This window comes from Ursus americanus, chromosome 3 (genome assembly GCF_024610735.1).
Source record: "Ursus americanus isolate L20-20 chromosome 3, mUrsAme1.1.p, whole genome shotgun sequence".
Taxonomy (NCBI): domain Eukaryota; kingdom Metazoa; phylum Chordata; class Mammalia; order Carnivora; family Ursidae; genus Ursus; species Ursus americanus.
This window is the reverse complement of record NC_142129.1, coordinates 68581236-68598553: the sequence shown is the minus strand read 5'-3', so window position 1 is coordinate 68598553 and position 17318 is coordinate 68581236. Positions and strand designations below refer to the sequence as shown.

The 17318-nt window shown below is 34.5% G+C and overlaps 1 protein-coding gene across 4 annotated transcripts in view; it reads left to right on the top strand.

The window, feature by feature from the left end:
* The window catches only part of VPS50 (VPS50 subunit of EARP/GARPII complex), a 239281-nt gene that overhangs the window by 40954 nt on the left and 181009 nt on the right, over positions 1–17318 (top strand). For all 4 annotated transcript variants that reach the window (XR_006778775.2, XM_087861076.1, XM_087861075.1 and 1 more), the window contains one exon: positions 14259–14391. Coding sequence is in view for 3 of the 4 variants with exons in the window: in XM_087861076.1 (XP_087717202.1) it covers positions 14259–14391 (133 nt within the window). In the remaining variant the exon portion in view is untranslated. The remainder of the gene's footprint in view (positions 1–14258; positions 14392–17318) is intronic.

The window sequence follows — 17318 nt, the reverse complement described above, 5'->3', positions numbered from 1 at the left end:
TCTTTTTCTCATAATGGAAGATTCAGTCACACAAATGGTAAAGGTTGATGAGATGGTACAGATTGATGGAGTGCAGTTGCTTCTAAATGGACTCTTTACTCTGTCATAGCTTCTTTTACCCTTTTTTCTCAGGCTCTTAATTCTCTTCTGTGATTGCATCTAAGGTTCTTCTAAGCAATCATCTTAGCTGGTTTCCTGTATACACTTTCAGTCAGTCTTTCTGTGTGTATAAATGCTGTTTCTGTCAGGTTTGTAACCAATTTCTTTTCATTCTTAAAGAAACAGAGGTCTGTAGGTAATATAACCACAGGGGAGAAGTGAACTGAGTTGGGCTCTGTTTTAGAATTGGTCCTGTTGATGGATTAATGTAGGGTGTGAGGAAAAGAGAATGATGAACAACTGGGGGAACAGTGAGTGGTGTCATTTGTGTTTACAAGGAAGACTGATATGTAGTGAGAGGCATGAATTCTGTTTGATAACTGTTAACATTCAAGGGGGCTGGTTGAGGAGGCAGTTGGATAAGAGAACTTATGGAGATGAGAGCTGAAGTGATAGAGTCATCAGAATCTAATTGTACTTAAAGCCATGATACTTGATAAGAAGACTGGGGAAAGGAGTGTAGATAGAGGGGCCCTTGGGCCTTGTGACATTCAGGGATTTGGTAAGGAGTAGAGGCCAGGAGAAGGGCCAGAGAGAGAGCAGCGAGCTGATGGGGGAAAAACTAGGAGATGGTGGAACAGCCTATGGAAGGGAGTATTTCAAGAAGAATTGACTGTAAACCTATGTCAGATGCTTCTGAGAGTCTGCATATGGTGATATTACTGAATTGACCACTTGATTTGACAATGTGGAGGTCATTGTTGACCTTGGTCTCTTTAATTCTGGCTCAAGAATGTTCTGTGTCTCTCACTGGAGACATTCTTGAATTATTTGTAACATCAACTCAGAAAATAACAGTTCTAGAAAGTGGATATGTATTCTCTACTGTAATTATGTCCAGGAATTAGTATAAAATTAAGCTAACCTTCATTCTTTAGTGAGTTTGTCAGAAGTGCAGGTTATATATGTTCATTGGGATCTGGAGAAATCTTTCTTGAGTTATAATAAATATTTCAGGATAATGTGATTATATATGATAGATGAAGGATTAAGTTAATAATGACAGTGGATGTTTGTTAATATAGCTAAAAAATGTCTTTTTAAAATCATTTCATAAATCATGAGGACTCTTTCACAAATTTAATGATTATTAAAGTGCGATATAGTTGCATAATTTTATTTTTGAATATCCAGTTTTAAGTACAGCCATCATTTGTTAAATTTCAGTGATTTTGAAATGTGTTGTTGTCCTTATTCATATATTTTCTTAGGTTGATAGTATATTTTTTAAATTAAATATATAAGCAGTCAATTTCATTTTTTGATACTATTAGTGTTGCTGTCATGAAGAAGATGATTTAAATGGTGAAGGAATTTATTACAAGTTAGTGATTTCTCTATTACAGCAGAAAAATAACTTTTAATAATTAAAACAAACATTTTTTAAAAATTAGGCTTTTGTCCTTCAATCTACTTTGGTTAAATCCGGTGTGTGTTTGTGTATGTGCATAGTGTACTTTGTTACCATTAAACTTTTATATGTTTTTGAAAGTCAAAGACATATTTGTGCTCCTGGATCTTGAGAAAATCTTCTGTACATTTATGTAATACTATGCTGAAAGTTGTACTTATAAATGTTTATGAACAAAAATTTGTGCTTAAAGTGTTTACCATAGGTTTTTTTGGGGGGAGAGTTTCTTTCACTTTTTTCCTTAAAGCTAACTTTTGAAGTAGCTGTATGTATACTTAAATTATCAGATAACAAAGGGTTTATCTTTCTTGATTTTGAGTTAATGCTTGTTAAAATTACTACAAGAAACATCTGGTAATTCTTTATAAAATTATCCATCTCTGTGTGATAGTAGTGAGGTATATATAATTAAATTAAGGAAATAAATGAGTTATTGGTATACTAGAGCTTAGTCATAGAACCCTCCCACCCAGAACAGCCGGCACATGTGTTATTATTCACCCAGTGCAGTTATACACTTCTGGTTTATAGTCAAGCTGTGCTAAAACATTCGTTGAAGGAGTTTTGAAGTGGTGAGAATAGTAGCAAACGTTGATGATGGCTTCATGGAGGAATTTCGTTTGAGGAAAGGATTTAACAGAATTAGGTATGGTGGGCTCTTTATGTTGAGAGAACAGGCTTAGGCTTGCTGAATAACGAGGTGAAGCATGGGATGCATTTTAAGATGGCCCATTTTCTTTGGCACAATTCTCAATAAAAAAATTAAAGTTCAGAAATTACCCCAGGCCTCTTAGAAGTATTTAAGTCAGTGCTGCCACAGGCACACAGGGATGTGGCTATCTCTTTGAAACCTAAGTTTTAATTTGTTTTATAATATCGAATTCTATTTGACCTGTTTAAGCCAGGGAAGATTAGGAAGAAATTATTTCTCATCAGATTTGTTTATTTATTAGTTTAATGAAAAGATGTGACCTTTTAGTAACTGAGTTCTATGAATGAAGCTGATTAGCTCAGGAGAGGAAAAATGGAAGCAACCCTTAGAAATTTAATAAATAAACTGATGAAAGGAAATTTCAATATGTTTTCCTGGTGAGAACACATATAAAGGATCTGGAATGGCACAGCTCAGGCAAGGGAGATGATTTGTGAAGGAGTCTTGTAGTAGAATGAATGTAAGGTTCTTGATTTTTCAATATGTAGCATTTGGGAATCATTTTAGCCCTGATTAAAAGTAACTGAGAATACTTACTGAGGATGTGCTAGTGGGAGAGTGTATGTGGCAATGGAACGTCAGGTAAGAAAGAAGCAGCAGAGCCCTCAGGAGATGTGTGAGGTGTTGACCGATAGATTTTAGAAATGAGAAGAAAGAGTTCAGGCATTTGGGCAATTGGTTTTCTCTGTATAACAACAATATTTTGAAGGAAGTCCTTAATCATAGAGTTTAAATATAACATTAAAAAATGAAATACATGAAAGTATACTCATCAGAGTTGAGAGAGGGATGGAGTTCCTATAAACAGGAACAATTGTGTTTCCTTTAAGTGGAAAGGGATTGGAAATGAAGAGTCTAATCATCTGCTTGCCCTTGTTCATAGTATTATTTTAAACCACTCATATCTGTCTATTACTAAATGGGCTAGAATGAAATTGAACTAAATCTTTTGATATCTCTTGATACAAAGAAATCCGGGGCAAAATTAGTGTTCTGTTTCTATTTACTCTGGTAAACCGAGAACTTCAGAGTTCTTAAGGGCGGCAGCATCCTACCCCATTATGACATTTCTGCCATTTGTGTCCTGTCAGCCATTGCTCCGAGTTTAAAAGTTTAGTTGGTTTTGAGCTTTTTGAAATTATTTTGTAATTGAATATACTTACTTTTCTTTCTTTACTAAACAATGTTTTCTGAATGATTTAATTAGAAGCACAATTTTTCTTTTTATAGTATATCTTTCAGTCTGGTTTTCCTGTTTTTCTTGAATGTTTTGGCGTACAGTTGTTAGATAAGTAATTTAGGCTCTTTTAAAAATGTGTACATTATTTTGAAGCACAAATAAATGACTAATACTTAGCAAAATTTTCAAATGAGAATTAAACCTCATTCATTTCTAGAAAGGGCCAATGTAAAGGGGCTTAGTGGTCATTTTATTTACTTTAAAAAATTAAGCCTTGTTTGTGATTGCATGAACGTTGATGTACCCCTACATGTTGATACCAGTCTGTGGAGAGATTTATAGACACCAAGTGGATGCTCTTTATTTAATGACCTTGCAGAGAAACTTGTTGTAGGTCATTTGAAAGTTTATGAAGTATGCATCGGTTTAAAAAAAATTTACAACCTTCTTTGGCAGGCTGTTGGATTTCCCTGGGAAGCTTATATTAAGATGTTAATTAGGATGTTATTGATTAATTTTATGATAATAGAGCTGGCTAAAGCTTGCTGAAGTTTTCCCATTTTTCAGTTTTTCATTTCCAAATGAGCTTAATGAGTTTTGCGTTCTGTTTTTGAAATGAACTTGATAATGTAGTAATAACTTTGGTGGAAAATGGAGTTTTTTAGAAAAAACTTTTTGAAATCATTTCAGTTTATGTTTTCTCAGAGTCTGGCACATTGGAGGTGTTTAATAAATATTTCTTGAGTAAATTGGATTGCCCTCTTTGTCTCTAATTGGTATGGTGTTGACACAGTTCAAATTTATGTTAAGTATGAGGGAAAGAAAACCAACATTTTACACCTTTTGTGTTCCAGGTACTTCTTTTTTTTTAAGATTTTATTTATTTTAGAAGGGGGGGGATTGTGGAGTGGAGGGGCAGAGGGAGAGAATCTCAAACAGACTCCGAGCAGAGCACAGAGCCTGACTTGGGGCTTGATCTCACGACCCTGAGATCAGGCCCTGAGCTGAAATAAAGAATTGGACACTCAGCTGACTGAGCCACCCAGGCACTTCTGTGCCATGTACTTTTACAGATGCTTTAGGTGCATACATCATAGAAAGACAAACTGACAGCTGGTCTAACGTTCTATTCTTCTAGGCTTTAACATTTTTATTCTTATAAGTAATATCTCTTGATACTGGATTCAGTGTCAGGGGTTTAGTAAATATCTTTAGTAAGATCTCTGTTGAACATATAGTTTATTTTGATGTTCATATAGAAACCTAAAGACAAATTCCTCTTTTTAGTCAAAAACATGTTTCTAGTCCCAAATTCTCAGGGCATTTTTTGTTATGAAGAATATACTGTCTCTCATCAAACAATCTTGTTTTTGCTTCTCTATAGAATGAACTGCCTCCTTATCCTTTTGCTGACTGTTTTCTGACTTAAACTAGTTCTGTATTTATATGTTCTTACATTATTTAGAGTCTTTATAGAGTTAGACGGAATGTAGATTGTATAAATAGTTGCATGAATTAAGCAATCATTAATTAACGTAATGTTTACTCTTAAAAATATACGTTTGAAATCCTACAAGTAAAACATTAATTGTAGAAAAATATACATAAGCAAAAAGAAGAAAATAAAAATTAATATTTATACATGCAAAGCTGGTTCTTTTAATGTGTATGTAAGCAAATAGTTTTTAAAAGTAAGATTATGCTGTACACACAGTTTCATAATACTTTTCCCACTTTCTATGTTATAAATAATTTTTCATTTCAGTAAATATGCTACCCACATAACTTTTAATAGCTTGACAGTATTTCAGTGTAAGATCTTATGGATTAATTAACCAGTTTCCTCTTCTTAGATATTTATTTAATTTCTAGCTTTTGTCATTATGAACACTGTAGTAAATATTCTTAAAGCTAAATCTTTGCACACATCTTTATTTAGGATAAGCGATGAGAAATGAAATTGCATTGTCAGAGGCTTTGCATTTATAAGGCTCTTGGTTCATTTTTCCAAAATTGCCCTCCAGAAAGTGTGTTTCAATTTATACTCCTCATCAGTGATGTCTGCTTTTATCCCTTTCCCTGTACACATGAATGCTGATTATTTTGTATTTATTAGCTTAATTGTCAGATACCAGAAGGTAGCATATCAAGAATAATTTATGTTGTTTATCACTCAGGCATATTTAGGATGTGAAGGAAATTAAACTGGGACATTTAATTGATCATTGGGGTTAATTTGGTTGACTTGTTGGATAGGTGAGTAGACCTTTTCTCTCTTCTTGGAAGCTACAAATTTGAACATTTGCTCAATGAGGTGTTTTCAATTCAAATAATAATACTATATACATTTACTTGAGTTGCTTCCTCAGGTCACTTTTAGAATATTACAAAGAATAAAGCTGTCAGATTTATTATCACATATTTGTACCATCACCATGCATATATTTTCTTACATATGAATATATATTGATCTAAAGGATCTATGGAAGGCAAAACTATTTATTGTTAAGAGGAGGCTGCAAGTTTTGAGGGTCTTGGATTTCAGCAGGCACACTGTCTGCTGCTGGGTCTTGGGGGTAGTAAGGAAATCTGAACAATGACAGGAGAGGAGGAGAGCATAGGGCAGGTGAAAGGAACCGTAGGTTGTCTGGGTAGGTTTAACTGGATTCTCCATGTGAAGATTTGGTTGTTTTCAGTGTTCTCTGGGACTGAGTGCCTCTGGAGTGCATGCTTTGGGCTGTAGTTTTCTGGGTAGCCAGTCTTCCCTCTTTGGCTGGAAACGGAGGGGTTTCCTGGTCACTTGAAACTGGCTCAGGTATGGCAAAGCCCCTGGCCTACCCAAGTCTAAGAACCTGTCAGTGTAGTGTAGACTGCTGGGAGGTGTGTGTGTGTGTGTGTGTGTGTGTGTGTGTGTGTGTGTGTGTGTGTGTGTGGTGTGGAGGGTTGGGAGTAAATGTTGAAGAACCAACCTGTCTTTAGAGCGTGGCATGACTGCCAGCAGAAACAAAAAATAATTTACTGGTAGAGAGCCATTCTTGAGACCTGTCAAGAAACCCTATTTTTAATTTGAAGGTGCTTTTACATTTAAAAACTGCCCTTTTTTGGTGATAATCTCAGTTTAGGGGTTCACAGCATTTTATCATTTATAACTTTAAAAGATAAATTATGTAATTCTGATTACACCTGCTTTGCTTGTTTTATGTTTGTGTTTTTAAATAATGAGTGAATCTAGTTTGGTACGAGGAAAGTTTTGCTACAGTTTATGTGTATTGTCTTCGGAGAGTCATAGTGTTTATTTTTTCATTTTATTTTTTTTTAAAAGATTTTATTCACTTATTTGAGAGAGAAAGAGAGACAGAAATAGTGACAGAGAGCATGAGTGGGGAGGAGAGGGAGAAGCAGGCTCCCCGCTGATCAGGGAGCCCGACATAGGGCTCGATCCCAGGACCCTGGGATCATGACCTGAGCTGAAGGCAGATGCTTAACTGACGGAGCCGCACAGCCACCCGAGTCATAATGTTTAAAGCTTCATAGAGAATGTAGGTTATTTGCTTTATCCCTAAGGGTGTTTAGATCAATGAAGCCGTATTATAGCATCATGACCAAGTAAGTCACAAAGTTGGGCCCCAAGCCCAAACGTGTGCTACCCACTCCACTATACTGTGCACATCTCTGGCTTCCAATGGCTAGAAAGTACTGAAGATGTTCATATTTTGTACAGCTTGGCCCTTACAGAAGTAATTAGAGCTTGGAGAGATCTTGTAATTGCTTGGCCCAGCCACTTATATAGGTCCAGAGGTCAGCCTCCCCAGAGGTGTTTTTGGCTCCTGGGCCTAGTGCTGTTTGGATCTGCAGCATACTTCCTGAAGCCTCCCGGACAAGCAGTGGTCCTCCCCACCAGTTTCTGGTGATAGAGCTCACAGTGCTAACAGCATTCATCTAAAGGTACTGCTAACTCTTTGTTGTTTTTTGAAATCCATCTATCAGCGTGTGTATGAAGTTGGGGATGGGGGATGGCAGCGCTGGGAGTTTTGGATCCCTGTGAGGATGCCAAGACATCTGTTCCCTTTATGTTTGTCAGGATGTGATTAGAGTGCTAAATCAAAGTGAAACAAGAACAAAAAACACCTTAAGGATACTACTAAGAATTTTTATTTTGACGTTGTAATCTAAAAATCATCTTCCTGAAATTCGTGTAGGAATTTGGTAATAGAGATTTCTGATAAGCATAAAAGCAAATTAATAAGAATTAAAAAGCTAAATCTAGAAGTCTCCTTTTTTCATATTTACCACTTAGCTCTGCACTTAAGCAACTTTTAAGAGATGGTATTTTTTTTCATTGTGTGCTTCAAATTGGGAAAGGCTGCTCATATTCATTTCACGTTCTTTGAAAATGGCCTCTAGATTCTTTTTGTTTGTTTATAATTAAGGCTGAGATGTTGCTGGTTTTACTAAGCTAATTTCATCCTTTTTATTTTAGCAGGTAGGTTGGTTGAGGTAGATAAATAGCAGAAATGGAAGGTGCAAAGTGTTACTCTTAGCTGACAATGATGAAATAAGATATCTGTGGATTTTTTTTTTAAGATTTTATTTATTTATTTGACAGAGATAGAGACAGCCAGTGAGAGAGGGAACACAAGCAGGGGGAGTGGGAGAGGAAGAAGCAGGCCCATAGCGGAAGAGCCTGATGTGGGGCTCGATCCCAGATCGCCGGGATCACGCCCTGAGCCGAAGGCAGACGCTTAACTGCTGTGCCACCCAGGCGCCCCATATCTGTGGATTTTTTAAAGTGTTAATCAAAATTTGATTAAGATGCATATTTTGATGTTTGAATAGTGAAGCATAGTGGAAATGCTATGTTGGGCTTTTTACATTATAACATCCAGATTTGTGAATATTCTCTAAATCCTGCCCCTTAGAATATTTGTTACCTTTTATAATCCTCAGAGATACTAGACATGTATGTTATCTGTATAGAGGTTGTGGATTTTTAAAAAAATATAATTTTTTATATTACTTATAATATTTTATATTTTATATTAATTTTATAATTTTTATATTTTATAATTTTATAAATTTTAATAAATTTTTAATTTTATTTTTAATAAAATTTTTAATTTTATAAATTTTATAATTTTTATTAATTTTTATAAATTTTATAAATTTTATATTATTTTATAAAATTTTATAATTTTTATATTACTTATAATATAATATAATAATTATATTACTTAAAATATTCTTTCTTTTCTGCATGTTTTTTGAGACATTTCTAAAATACTTTCCTTTTTTTCTTTTCCGCTCACCTCACAACTTTTGCTGGATATGTTGACACTACTGGCTTTCAGACAAAGAATGGCAATGGAGAATAGCCCTAGAACACAGAAAAATATTTGATAATTAAATTTCTATTTCCCATGTATTCTTAATTTTTAAAATAGAATTTAAAGACATGTTTTAGTACTTTGGGGTGTCTCACTGTGAATATTTTCTAAATGGATCAATTCAAGACTTTCATCACTATTTATAGGTGATACAAACATGGAACTGGAATTACACTGTGGCAGTCCCCTGCCTTAGTATTTCTGGTCTTATCCTGAATGAATTGTCCCTTAATTGGGACTTGAACTGAGATGGAAGTTTTAGGTATTTAGTAATTAGTGGGTGGATTAAACTTGTAATGAGGTAGGCAGATCCAGGAATCTCTAGTACTGTTTTATGAAAGGTGAAACTTCAGTCCCCAGTGGTTTTGTTGTGTAAGGGCATGTAACCCCTATGTTGCGGAAGTAGTGCAGGCTGGGCCCAGGGCTTCTAGTTCCTTCTGTAGGCCTCTTTCTATTATGCCCTGCTGGCGTGAGAAAGAATAGATGTCTGAGTGGAAGTTTCAATGGGCTGTTAATTCAGAAACTCAAATTCGCTTCTTGGCCTTTTATTTTTTGGTTACTTATGCAATTATTTGTTTTATATGCTGGTTTCTTTGAATTTCTTTTGTTATAGTTATGGTTTACCCATGTCCATGTGATAAGATTCTCTACTTAAAATTTAGAGGTGATTTTTGTAAATTGATGAGAGAACACTAATTGCAAATGATTTTAGTAATAAGGTGTTAAAAGCATGAGAAGCATTTGTTGCTATGAGAGTTGACATCAGTTGGTTGCATGGTACAGAGGAAAGTGGTTTTTGGAGTCCAGTTTTAAAATGAAATGACTCTTTTAACTTATTGCCAGTATGGTCTTCATCTGCAGAAGTTAACACATCTGGGCTTAAATGTATTGAAAACAATATTTTTTATCTATTCCACCTTGCCCTCTTTCCTTAAACTATTTACTGTATATGTATTTAGTACAATGAATCTCTACATTTGTTTCTATTTTAGAATATAAATTTAGGCAAGAATCATCTTGTTATCTGGTGCTCAGTACATCATAGTCTTATTTGTGAAGATAATGCAATTTGTGTTCTTTTGGAAGACTTTCAGGCATGTGCAGTGGTTTAGCTAGATTTGTGAATTATTTACACTTGTATCCGTTTGGTGAGAAAAAACTTGCTGTAACTTCAGTAATTTCAACTTTTTTTGGAAAAGAGTTTACATATACATCTTTGTGTATCTCATCCAAACCCATTACATTTCAACAAATCATCAAGAGGTAACATAGTAAAGAACCTCCTTTTCCTCAAATAAATAGGCAAATAATGTAGCTAGACTGTGGCCGGGTAGAAAATAGAAGGTAGTAGTAGTTCTAAGGTTCAATTTTCTGGTTTGTTAAACTGTCACAAGTATAATAAAAATTAATTGGTGAACTATAACACAGTTATTTGTATAGTTGTAATTTTTCTTTGGGAAGAAATAAGACTAACACTGTCTTCCTTTTATCTACCCGAAAGAATGTTGGGAAATAATTAGATTAAATTTATTTGCATGAACTTATGTAAAGTTGAGTTTATGAAGGTGAAAAAAAATTGACTTGTAAAAGAGTACCTTTATTCAGGTGAACGATTGCTGAGTTACAGCCCAGAACTTTTTTGTAATTTTTTTTCTTCTCTTTGCCCTCTGCTTTTAGCTTTTTCCTGACCTTGTGCATCAATATCAAGTTTTTATTACATGTGTCTGCTATAAGAGATATGTAATGGTGGGATAAAAATAAACCAAGGAGGGAAAAAATTCAAGACTGGTTCATTGTAAAGGTGGTAATTACAAAAATAAACATGAAACGTAAACATAAGAAATTACTCCAAATTATGGCTTAAGTATGAAAAAATATTTTATATTAATCTCTGCAAGCCATGTGTAAATCTGGATGGTCATTCTAATTCTTCTGTGAATACGTACTTATAGCCAATGTGGTATATTTAGAGAAGTGTCCCTTCTTACATTTCTTTCATTTCGTCCCCAACCTCACCTTGTAAAGGTACCTAACTTCAGTGTTTTCTTGTTTATCTTCCCTCTGTTTATTTTTGTGATATCAGATATATGCATCGAATTTTTTCTATTTCTTATGATATATATATATATAATTTTAAATATATATATTATATATATATGGTACATATAACATATATTATACATATAATTTAAAATTTTTCCCTTTCTCATATATGTATGTCATGAAGGGGAAGTTTTTAAAAAATTTTAATTCCAATATTGTTAACATGCAGTGTGTTATTAGTTTCAGATGTACAATATAGTGATTCAACAATTCAATACATTACTTGGTACTCATCAAGATAAGTGTACTCTTTTTTCTTTTTTTTTTTTTTTTGAGAGCAAGAGAGCATGAACGGGGGGTGGGGGGAGAGGGAGAGGGAGAGAGAATCTATTGCAGGCTCAATCTCATGACCTGAGCCAAAGAGTCGGGTGCTTAACTGACTGAGCCACCCAGGCTCCCCCAAGATAAATGTACTCTTAATCCCCTTCACCTATTTTACCCATCCCCTTACCTACCTACCATCCTGGATGGAGCTTGAGAATATAATGCTAAGTGAAATATGTCTGTCAGAGAAAAAATTTATGTGGACTTTTAGAAACAAAACAAATGAACAAAGTTAAAAAAAAGAGACAAACCAAAAAACAGACTCTTAACTATAGAGAACAAACAGATGGTTACCAGGAGAAATTTTTTTTAATTAAAAAAGTGTAAATATGCATGTATCAGCTTATTATTTTTCATAGTTGTGTAGTACTCTTTTGTGTGTATGAACAGTAGTTTATTCAGCCAGTCTCCTGTTTGGACATTTAGATAGATTCCAGTATTTCACAGTTACAAATAATCCTTCACAATGAATAACCCTGTGCATATATAGTTTCGCATTGTTTGAGTTGTATCTTCAGGATAAATTCCTAGAAGTAGGATTCCTGGGTCAAAGGGAATATACACATGTAGTTTTGTTAAACAATGCCAAATTCCCTCGTATAGGGTTGTATCATTTTTCATTTCCACCAGCAATGTATGATAATGGGTGCTTTTTCACAGCCTTGACAACAGAATATATAGAGTGTCAAAGATAAACAAAGCCAAATATTAAAGTTGTATGAACAGATTTTAGCCAGTAACATGCTATCGAAATAGGGAAAAGAATCCGGTGTGAATGAGGCTCAACTTCCATTTGTACAGAGGTGACTGGGCATTTTAAAGGGAGGAGGATGAGGTGGGGCTCAGAGTCAGGGATTGAAAAATTACAGAGAACAGGAAGTGGTGGTTAGTCCCTGTGAAGTCCATCTGTGTTTGCTAACTGGGGCTTACTTAAGTTAGACTCCCATTCTCTCCCTCAGAGGCTGGGAGACGGGGGCCCTATCTTCAGGTGTTGGCTGGAACAGACAGTAAATTCTTTTGGCAGGCTTGAGTTTTCTCAGGGAGGCACTTTAACGGGGACTAGGGTCAGCCTAGGGATGCAGCCTTGAGCTGTTAGAAACTATGTTAGTGTTTTGTTCAAGTCTTTATAGGCCAAGAATGAGGACTGGCTGAGAAGAGAGCTTAGAGGATCTTGGCTAGATCTTGCCTAAGTCAAGGAGAGTATTTTTGTTAATGGTCAGCTTTAAAATTCCCACCAATCTGATGAGTGAGAATTTGTGTCTTATTGTAGCTTTAATGTACATTTGCCCTATTAATGAGTGACGTTGGACATGTTTTCTTAGGTTTAATGGCCATTTTTGTATCTCGATTTGTACAGTTTGCTTGTGACTTCTTCCCATTCTTGTATAGGATGTTTGGTCTTTTTCTCCAAAACTTTTAAGAGTTCTTTATAAATGCAGGATATTGACTCTTTGTTGTGATATATGTTGTGAATATTTTTTCAGGTTTGTCATGTCTTTTGACTTTGCTTATGGTGTTTTGTTTTGCCATGTAAATTATTTTTTAATGTACTAAAACATATCAGATTTTACATTTTACTACCTCTAAAGTTTGAGTCATAGTTAAAAAGCCTTTCCTTGTATCAAGTTGAGAAACGAATTAACTCAAGTTTTCTTCTAGTGCTAGTATAGTTTTATTTTTTGCATTTAGATCTCTTACCATTTGGAGCTTATTCTTGTGTATGGTATGAGGGGTGTATTGTTATTTATATATATGAATGCTATTGTTTTTTGCATTAATTTTATATCCTACTTTACTAAATTATTTTACTGAGTTAGTTATATTATTGATTCTCTAAGAATTATATTCTAGATATATTATGTCATTTGCAGATAGAAATAGTTTGATTTCTTCTTTTCCAGTTTATTTGCTTCTTCCTCTCTTCTCTAGTCTAATTGCATTGGCTAATACTTCCAGAACATTGTTAAATAGTGGTGGGGATAGTGGGCATCCTTGTCTTGTTCCTGACCACAGTGGGTATGCCTTAGTTTCCTTATCTTAAAGAAATATCCATCCATTTTTTTATAAGTTATTATTAGGAACAGCTGTTGAATTTGGTCAAAAAGTTTATTCCAGCTTCTATTAGGATAATCATTTGGTTTTTCTTGTTAGACTATTACTATGGTGAATTATATTAATAGATTTTGTTAGATTGAACCATTCTGCCATTCTTGGCACGAAGCCAACTTGGGTAGTCTGACTCCAGAGTTTAATAACTCCTTTATTTTACTACCTCCTAGTTGAGTTTCAGAGATTTGACATGCTTGCACAAAAGTGAACTGAGCCATACAAGTTCATGTTTTTATTAATTGCTTGATGAATGTTTTAATAAACATGGAACTTAGAGGCGGGAAAGATCATTATGGAGAGAAAAAATGTTTTGAAAGAGAGGGGACCACTACCAACCTGTGCTATCTTAAGCATCAATCACACCATAGCTATATTTGCTATGTAGCTTATTTCTACTAGCTGTTTACTTGGGAGGGCTTAATATATACCTGTCTTACTAGCCTTTCAGTGTTTTATCAACATGACTGGTTGTGGTAGATTGATTACAAAAGGAAGAAATGCTACAGAATCTCAAATGATGAAGCAAATGCTCCGTTATGACAGACAGAAAGCCTGCCAAATAGAATGGAGGCATCACTCTAACTGTGGGGAAAAAAGGGCAGAATGATAAGCTGGTAGTTTATACAAAGGACAGAGAGGAAAAAAATCTACTCACTTTCATTAGGGAGATTTGAGACTACATATTGTTTCATAGCCATGTTATGTAAAACATTATTTTTAAATGTTATTAATTGATACGAAATATTTATAAAATATCCCCATGGTTTCTAGAATTTAGACATTGTCAAAGGTACTTAACACAAATGACATGCTGGATTGATTTCCTTTTTGCAAGTTGTGATAATTTTTAAAGTTGGGTTTTCTCATTTTCTTCAGCATGTTACACCAGACAGCTATATTCCATGCCTTGCTGACCTGTGCAAAGCACTGTGGGAAGTTATGCTCAGCTATTACAGGACTATGGAATGGCATGAAAAGCATGACAATGAGGATACTACTTCTGCTTCTGGTAGGAGATTATTTTAAAAACAACTATAAATATGCTATATTTCTGGAATAAGGATAAAAAAAAAAAAAGGATAGCCATTTCAGGAACTTTAGTGACCCATAGGTAAAATATTCACCAAAGAAAGTCATTCAGCTTCTATAAAAGCTCCATTACCTTTGGGGATTAACTGGGCCAAAGGACTTCTTAAGTGATAGATATTACCAGTTTTCAGGAATATGTGGTGATGGCTTTAGACCTAAATTATTAACAAAGGGCTTTTAAAAAAATTAATTGCAAATTAGGTAAGACTTTAGTCTGTCCAATTTACGCTTATGTTTAATATTAAATCTATTTGCTAATTTTCAAGTTGTACTAATAAAGCTAGATTCTAAGAATTAATCATTATACTTTTCTGGGGTGCCTGGGTGGCTCAGTCAGTTAAGTGTCTGCCTTTGGCTCAGGTCATAATCCCAGGGTCCTGGATATAGCCCCATGTTGGATTCCCAATAAATAAATAAACAAATAAATAAAGTCTTTTTAAAAATTAAAAAACATACATACTTTTCTTCCTTTGAAAACACAGTAGGACTTAAAATTTCCTTTAAAAAAAGGCTTTAAAATATTAATCTTTGAATGGAAAACACAACTTTAAATGACTGTGGTATAGTCAGCTACATAAAGAACAAATCTTTGAGAAATTATATTAACTAGACATTATATTTAAATTACTTCATTTGTATAATTATATATCTTAAGTGATTATCCTTGAACAATAGATTAAGTATTCAAAATACTTTTAAGAGTAATAAATATTTTTATCAGCATTCTGTTTAATATGAACAAAATAAATTATACTGCACAGGTTTTTTGTATTGCATACAATTTAATGTAGCTAGTCAATTAAATTATTTTAGTAACTTCTAATTTCTGAGGTGCTTGGTTTCTGTGTTTGGGTGGGTGGAGGAAAACATATCTTAATGTAGGATTCTGGTAGTATAGAAGATATAAGTTTAATATTTGTCTTGACTCATAAGAAGGTGCTTATTAATAGAGATAGTAAATATAGATAGCAAAAAATAACATAGGAAAATTCTATAGAGGGCTTTTCATCCTTTTAGAAATATTGCTGGAGAGATGGTAAAGGAAGGGAAAGAGGAGAAAGCAGAGAAAAGGGGTGGGCACTGAGCCATGTTTCTAGGCCAGACTGTTTTTACCCAGCTCCTATACTCCCATCCCTGTACCACCTCTGCGAGCATCGGCATTGCAGTCAGAGATACCTGGCTTCAGATTTTGATTGCCATTTTCCAAAGATGAGACTGTGAAGAAGTTTATCTTCTCCAGGCCTCAGCTTCCTTCTTAAAGTGGGAGGTTAAAAAAATCAAAACAAACAGCTCCATAGTGTAGTAACTCATCTACTTGTAGGTTTGCTGTAAAGTTTAGGGATAATGTAAAGTGCTTACACTGGTTGTTGTTAATATCAAAGGAAATGGGTCCAGAGACAATGATGATGATGATGAAATGTCCACAGGCTTTTTTTTTTTTTTTTTTTTAAATCTCAAGTTACTTAGGGAATTGCTGGACTTACTGGGACTCCAGAGCTTCACAAGTTTATCCAGTTTTGGCAACCTTTATTTTTTTCTAGGTGCAGAAACTATTAAGACATTTCAGCATCTCTTTTCCCTTTTCTAGTGCATTATTTAAGGAGAAACCAGAAAGGAAGTTTGAAACAAAGTTAATACACACTTTAGATATAAGAGTTCAGGGGACGATACACATTCATCATAGTGAAGTTTGCTTTTTTGCTTCAGGCTCATAGTTCGCATGTATTGTTTTATATATGTATGTATTTTCACTGGGGTGTAGAGTCAAAACACTGTTTGAGCCTTATATACTTAGTACTGTTTGCTAGAATTCCTTAACCTGATTCTGGGTATCTTAAGAATATTCAGGACTCTGATTAGCCTAACATCTGACAATATATTGAATTTGAAAAAGTCATTTATTCACCTGAAATTATTCCTTTCATATTCACATTAAGGAATACAATTGTGGGAGTGTGTAATTTGAATCTTTTTCTTCACAGAACTTCATAAAGCTGATAGGGTCTCAAGAGGTCATCTGCTGTAGCACTACAGTGATACTACTGATATCCTAACACTTTACCATTCTAAAAGAAAACTCAAAAGCTGTCATCCAGGTGCACTGTCCTGAGCTTCTGGGTCCATAATAGCCAGACCATACAGACAGTAAAGTTTAAGCCGTTGGTCACATGTACACGCGGCATGAATATGGGGCCTGGCCTACGCAAGGGCCTTTTGCTGGTTACCATCGCTCACCCTGCTAGCCTAAGATGAAATAATATCCTCGGTTGTTCCACACAGTTTATTCACAAAAAGGCATAATCTTTTTAATAAACATATATATACATGTATTTTCAGTTGCTTTTAGGGGGAAATTTGTTTTCAAGCAAGTCATTGCTCTCACCTATTGAACTGGACGTTGTTAGATTATTTGTCTAGACTGGATAAGACTATTCTGGATCATGAAAAATATAAAACATGTGCATCATTACCTTACTGCATGAGCAGTTCTGCAATCTGTACTCTTGTTAACATGCACGTTAACTGATAATTAGGTTAATGGGTCTTGTAATGCCCCGACAGCAGGTAGTATATCCCATCTCTGGGATCACACTATCCAACTTGGAATCCCAGCTCCAATCGCATATGTACTGAGTGGTCTTAGGTATAAAATACTTAACATTTCACGGTCTAAGTTTATGTATGTTTCGAATGCGTTTAATCCTAACACCTATTTTTGACATTGTTTTGGTTGTATAAATATTGAACATATTTTCTATATTTTACAGAGGCTTACAATACATGAAAGTTAAAATGATTTCTTTTTGGAAAACAAAAAAGTTGTGAAGCAAATCTGAAAATGTGTAT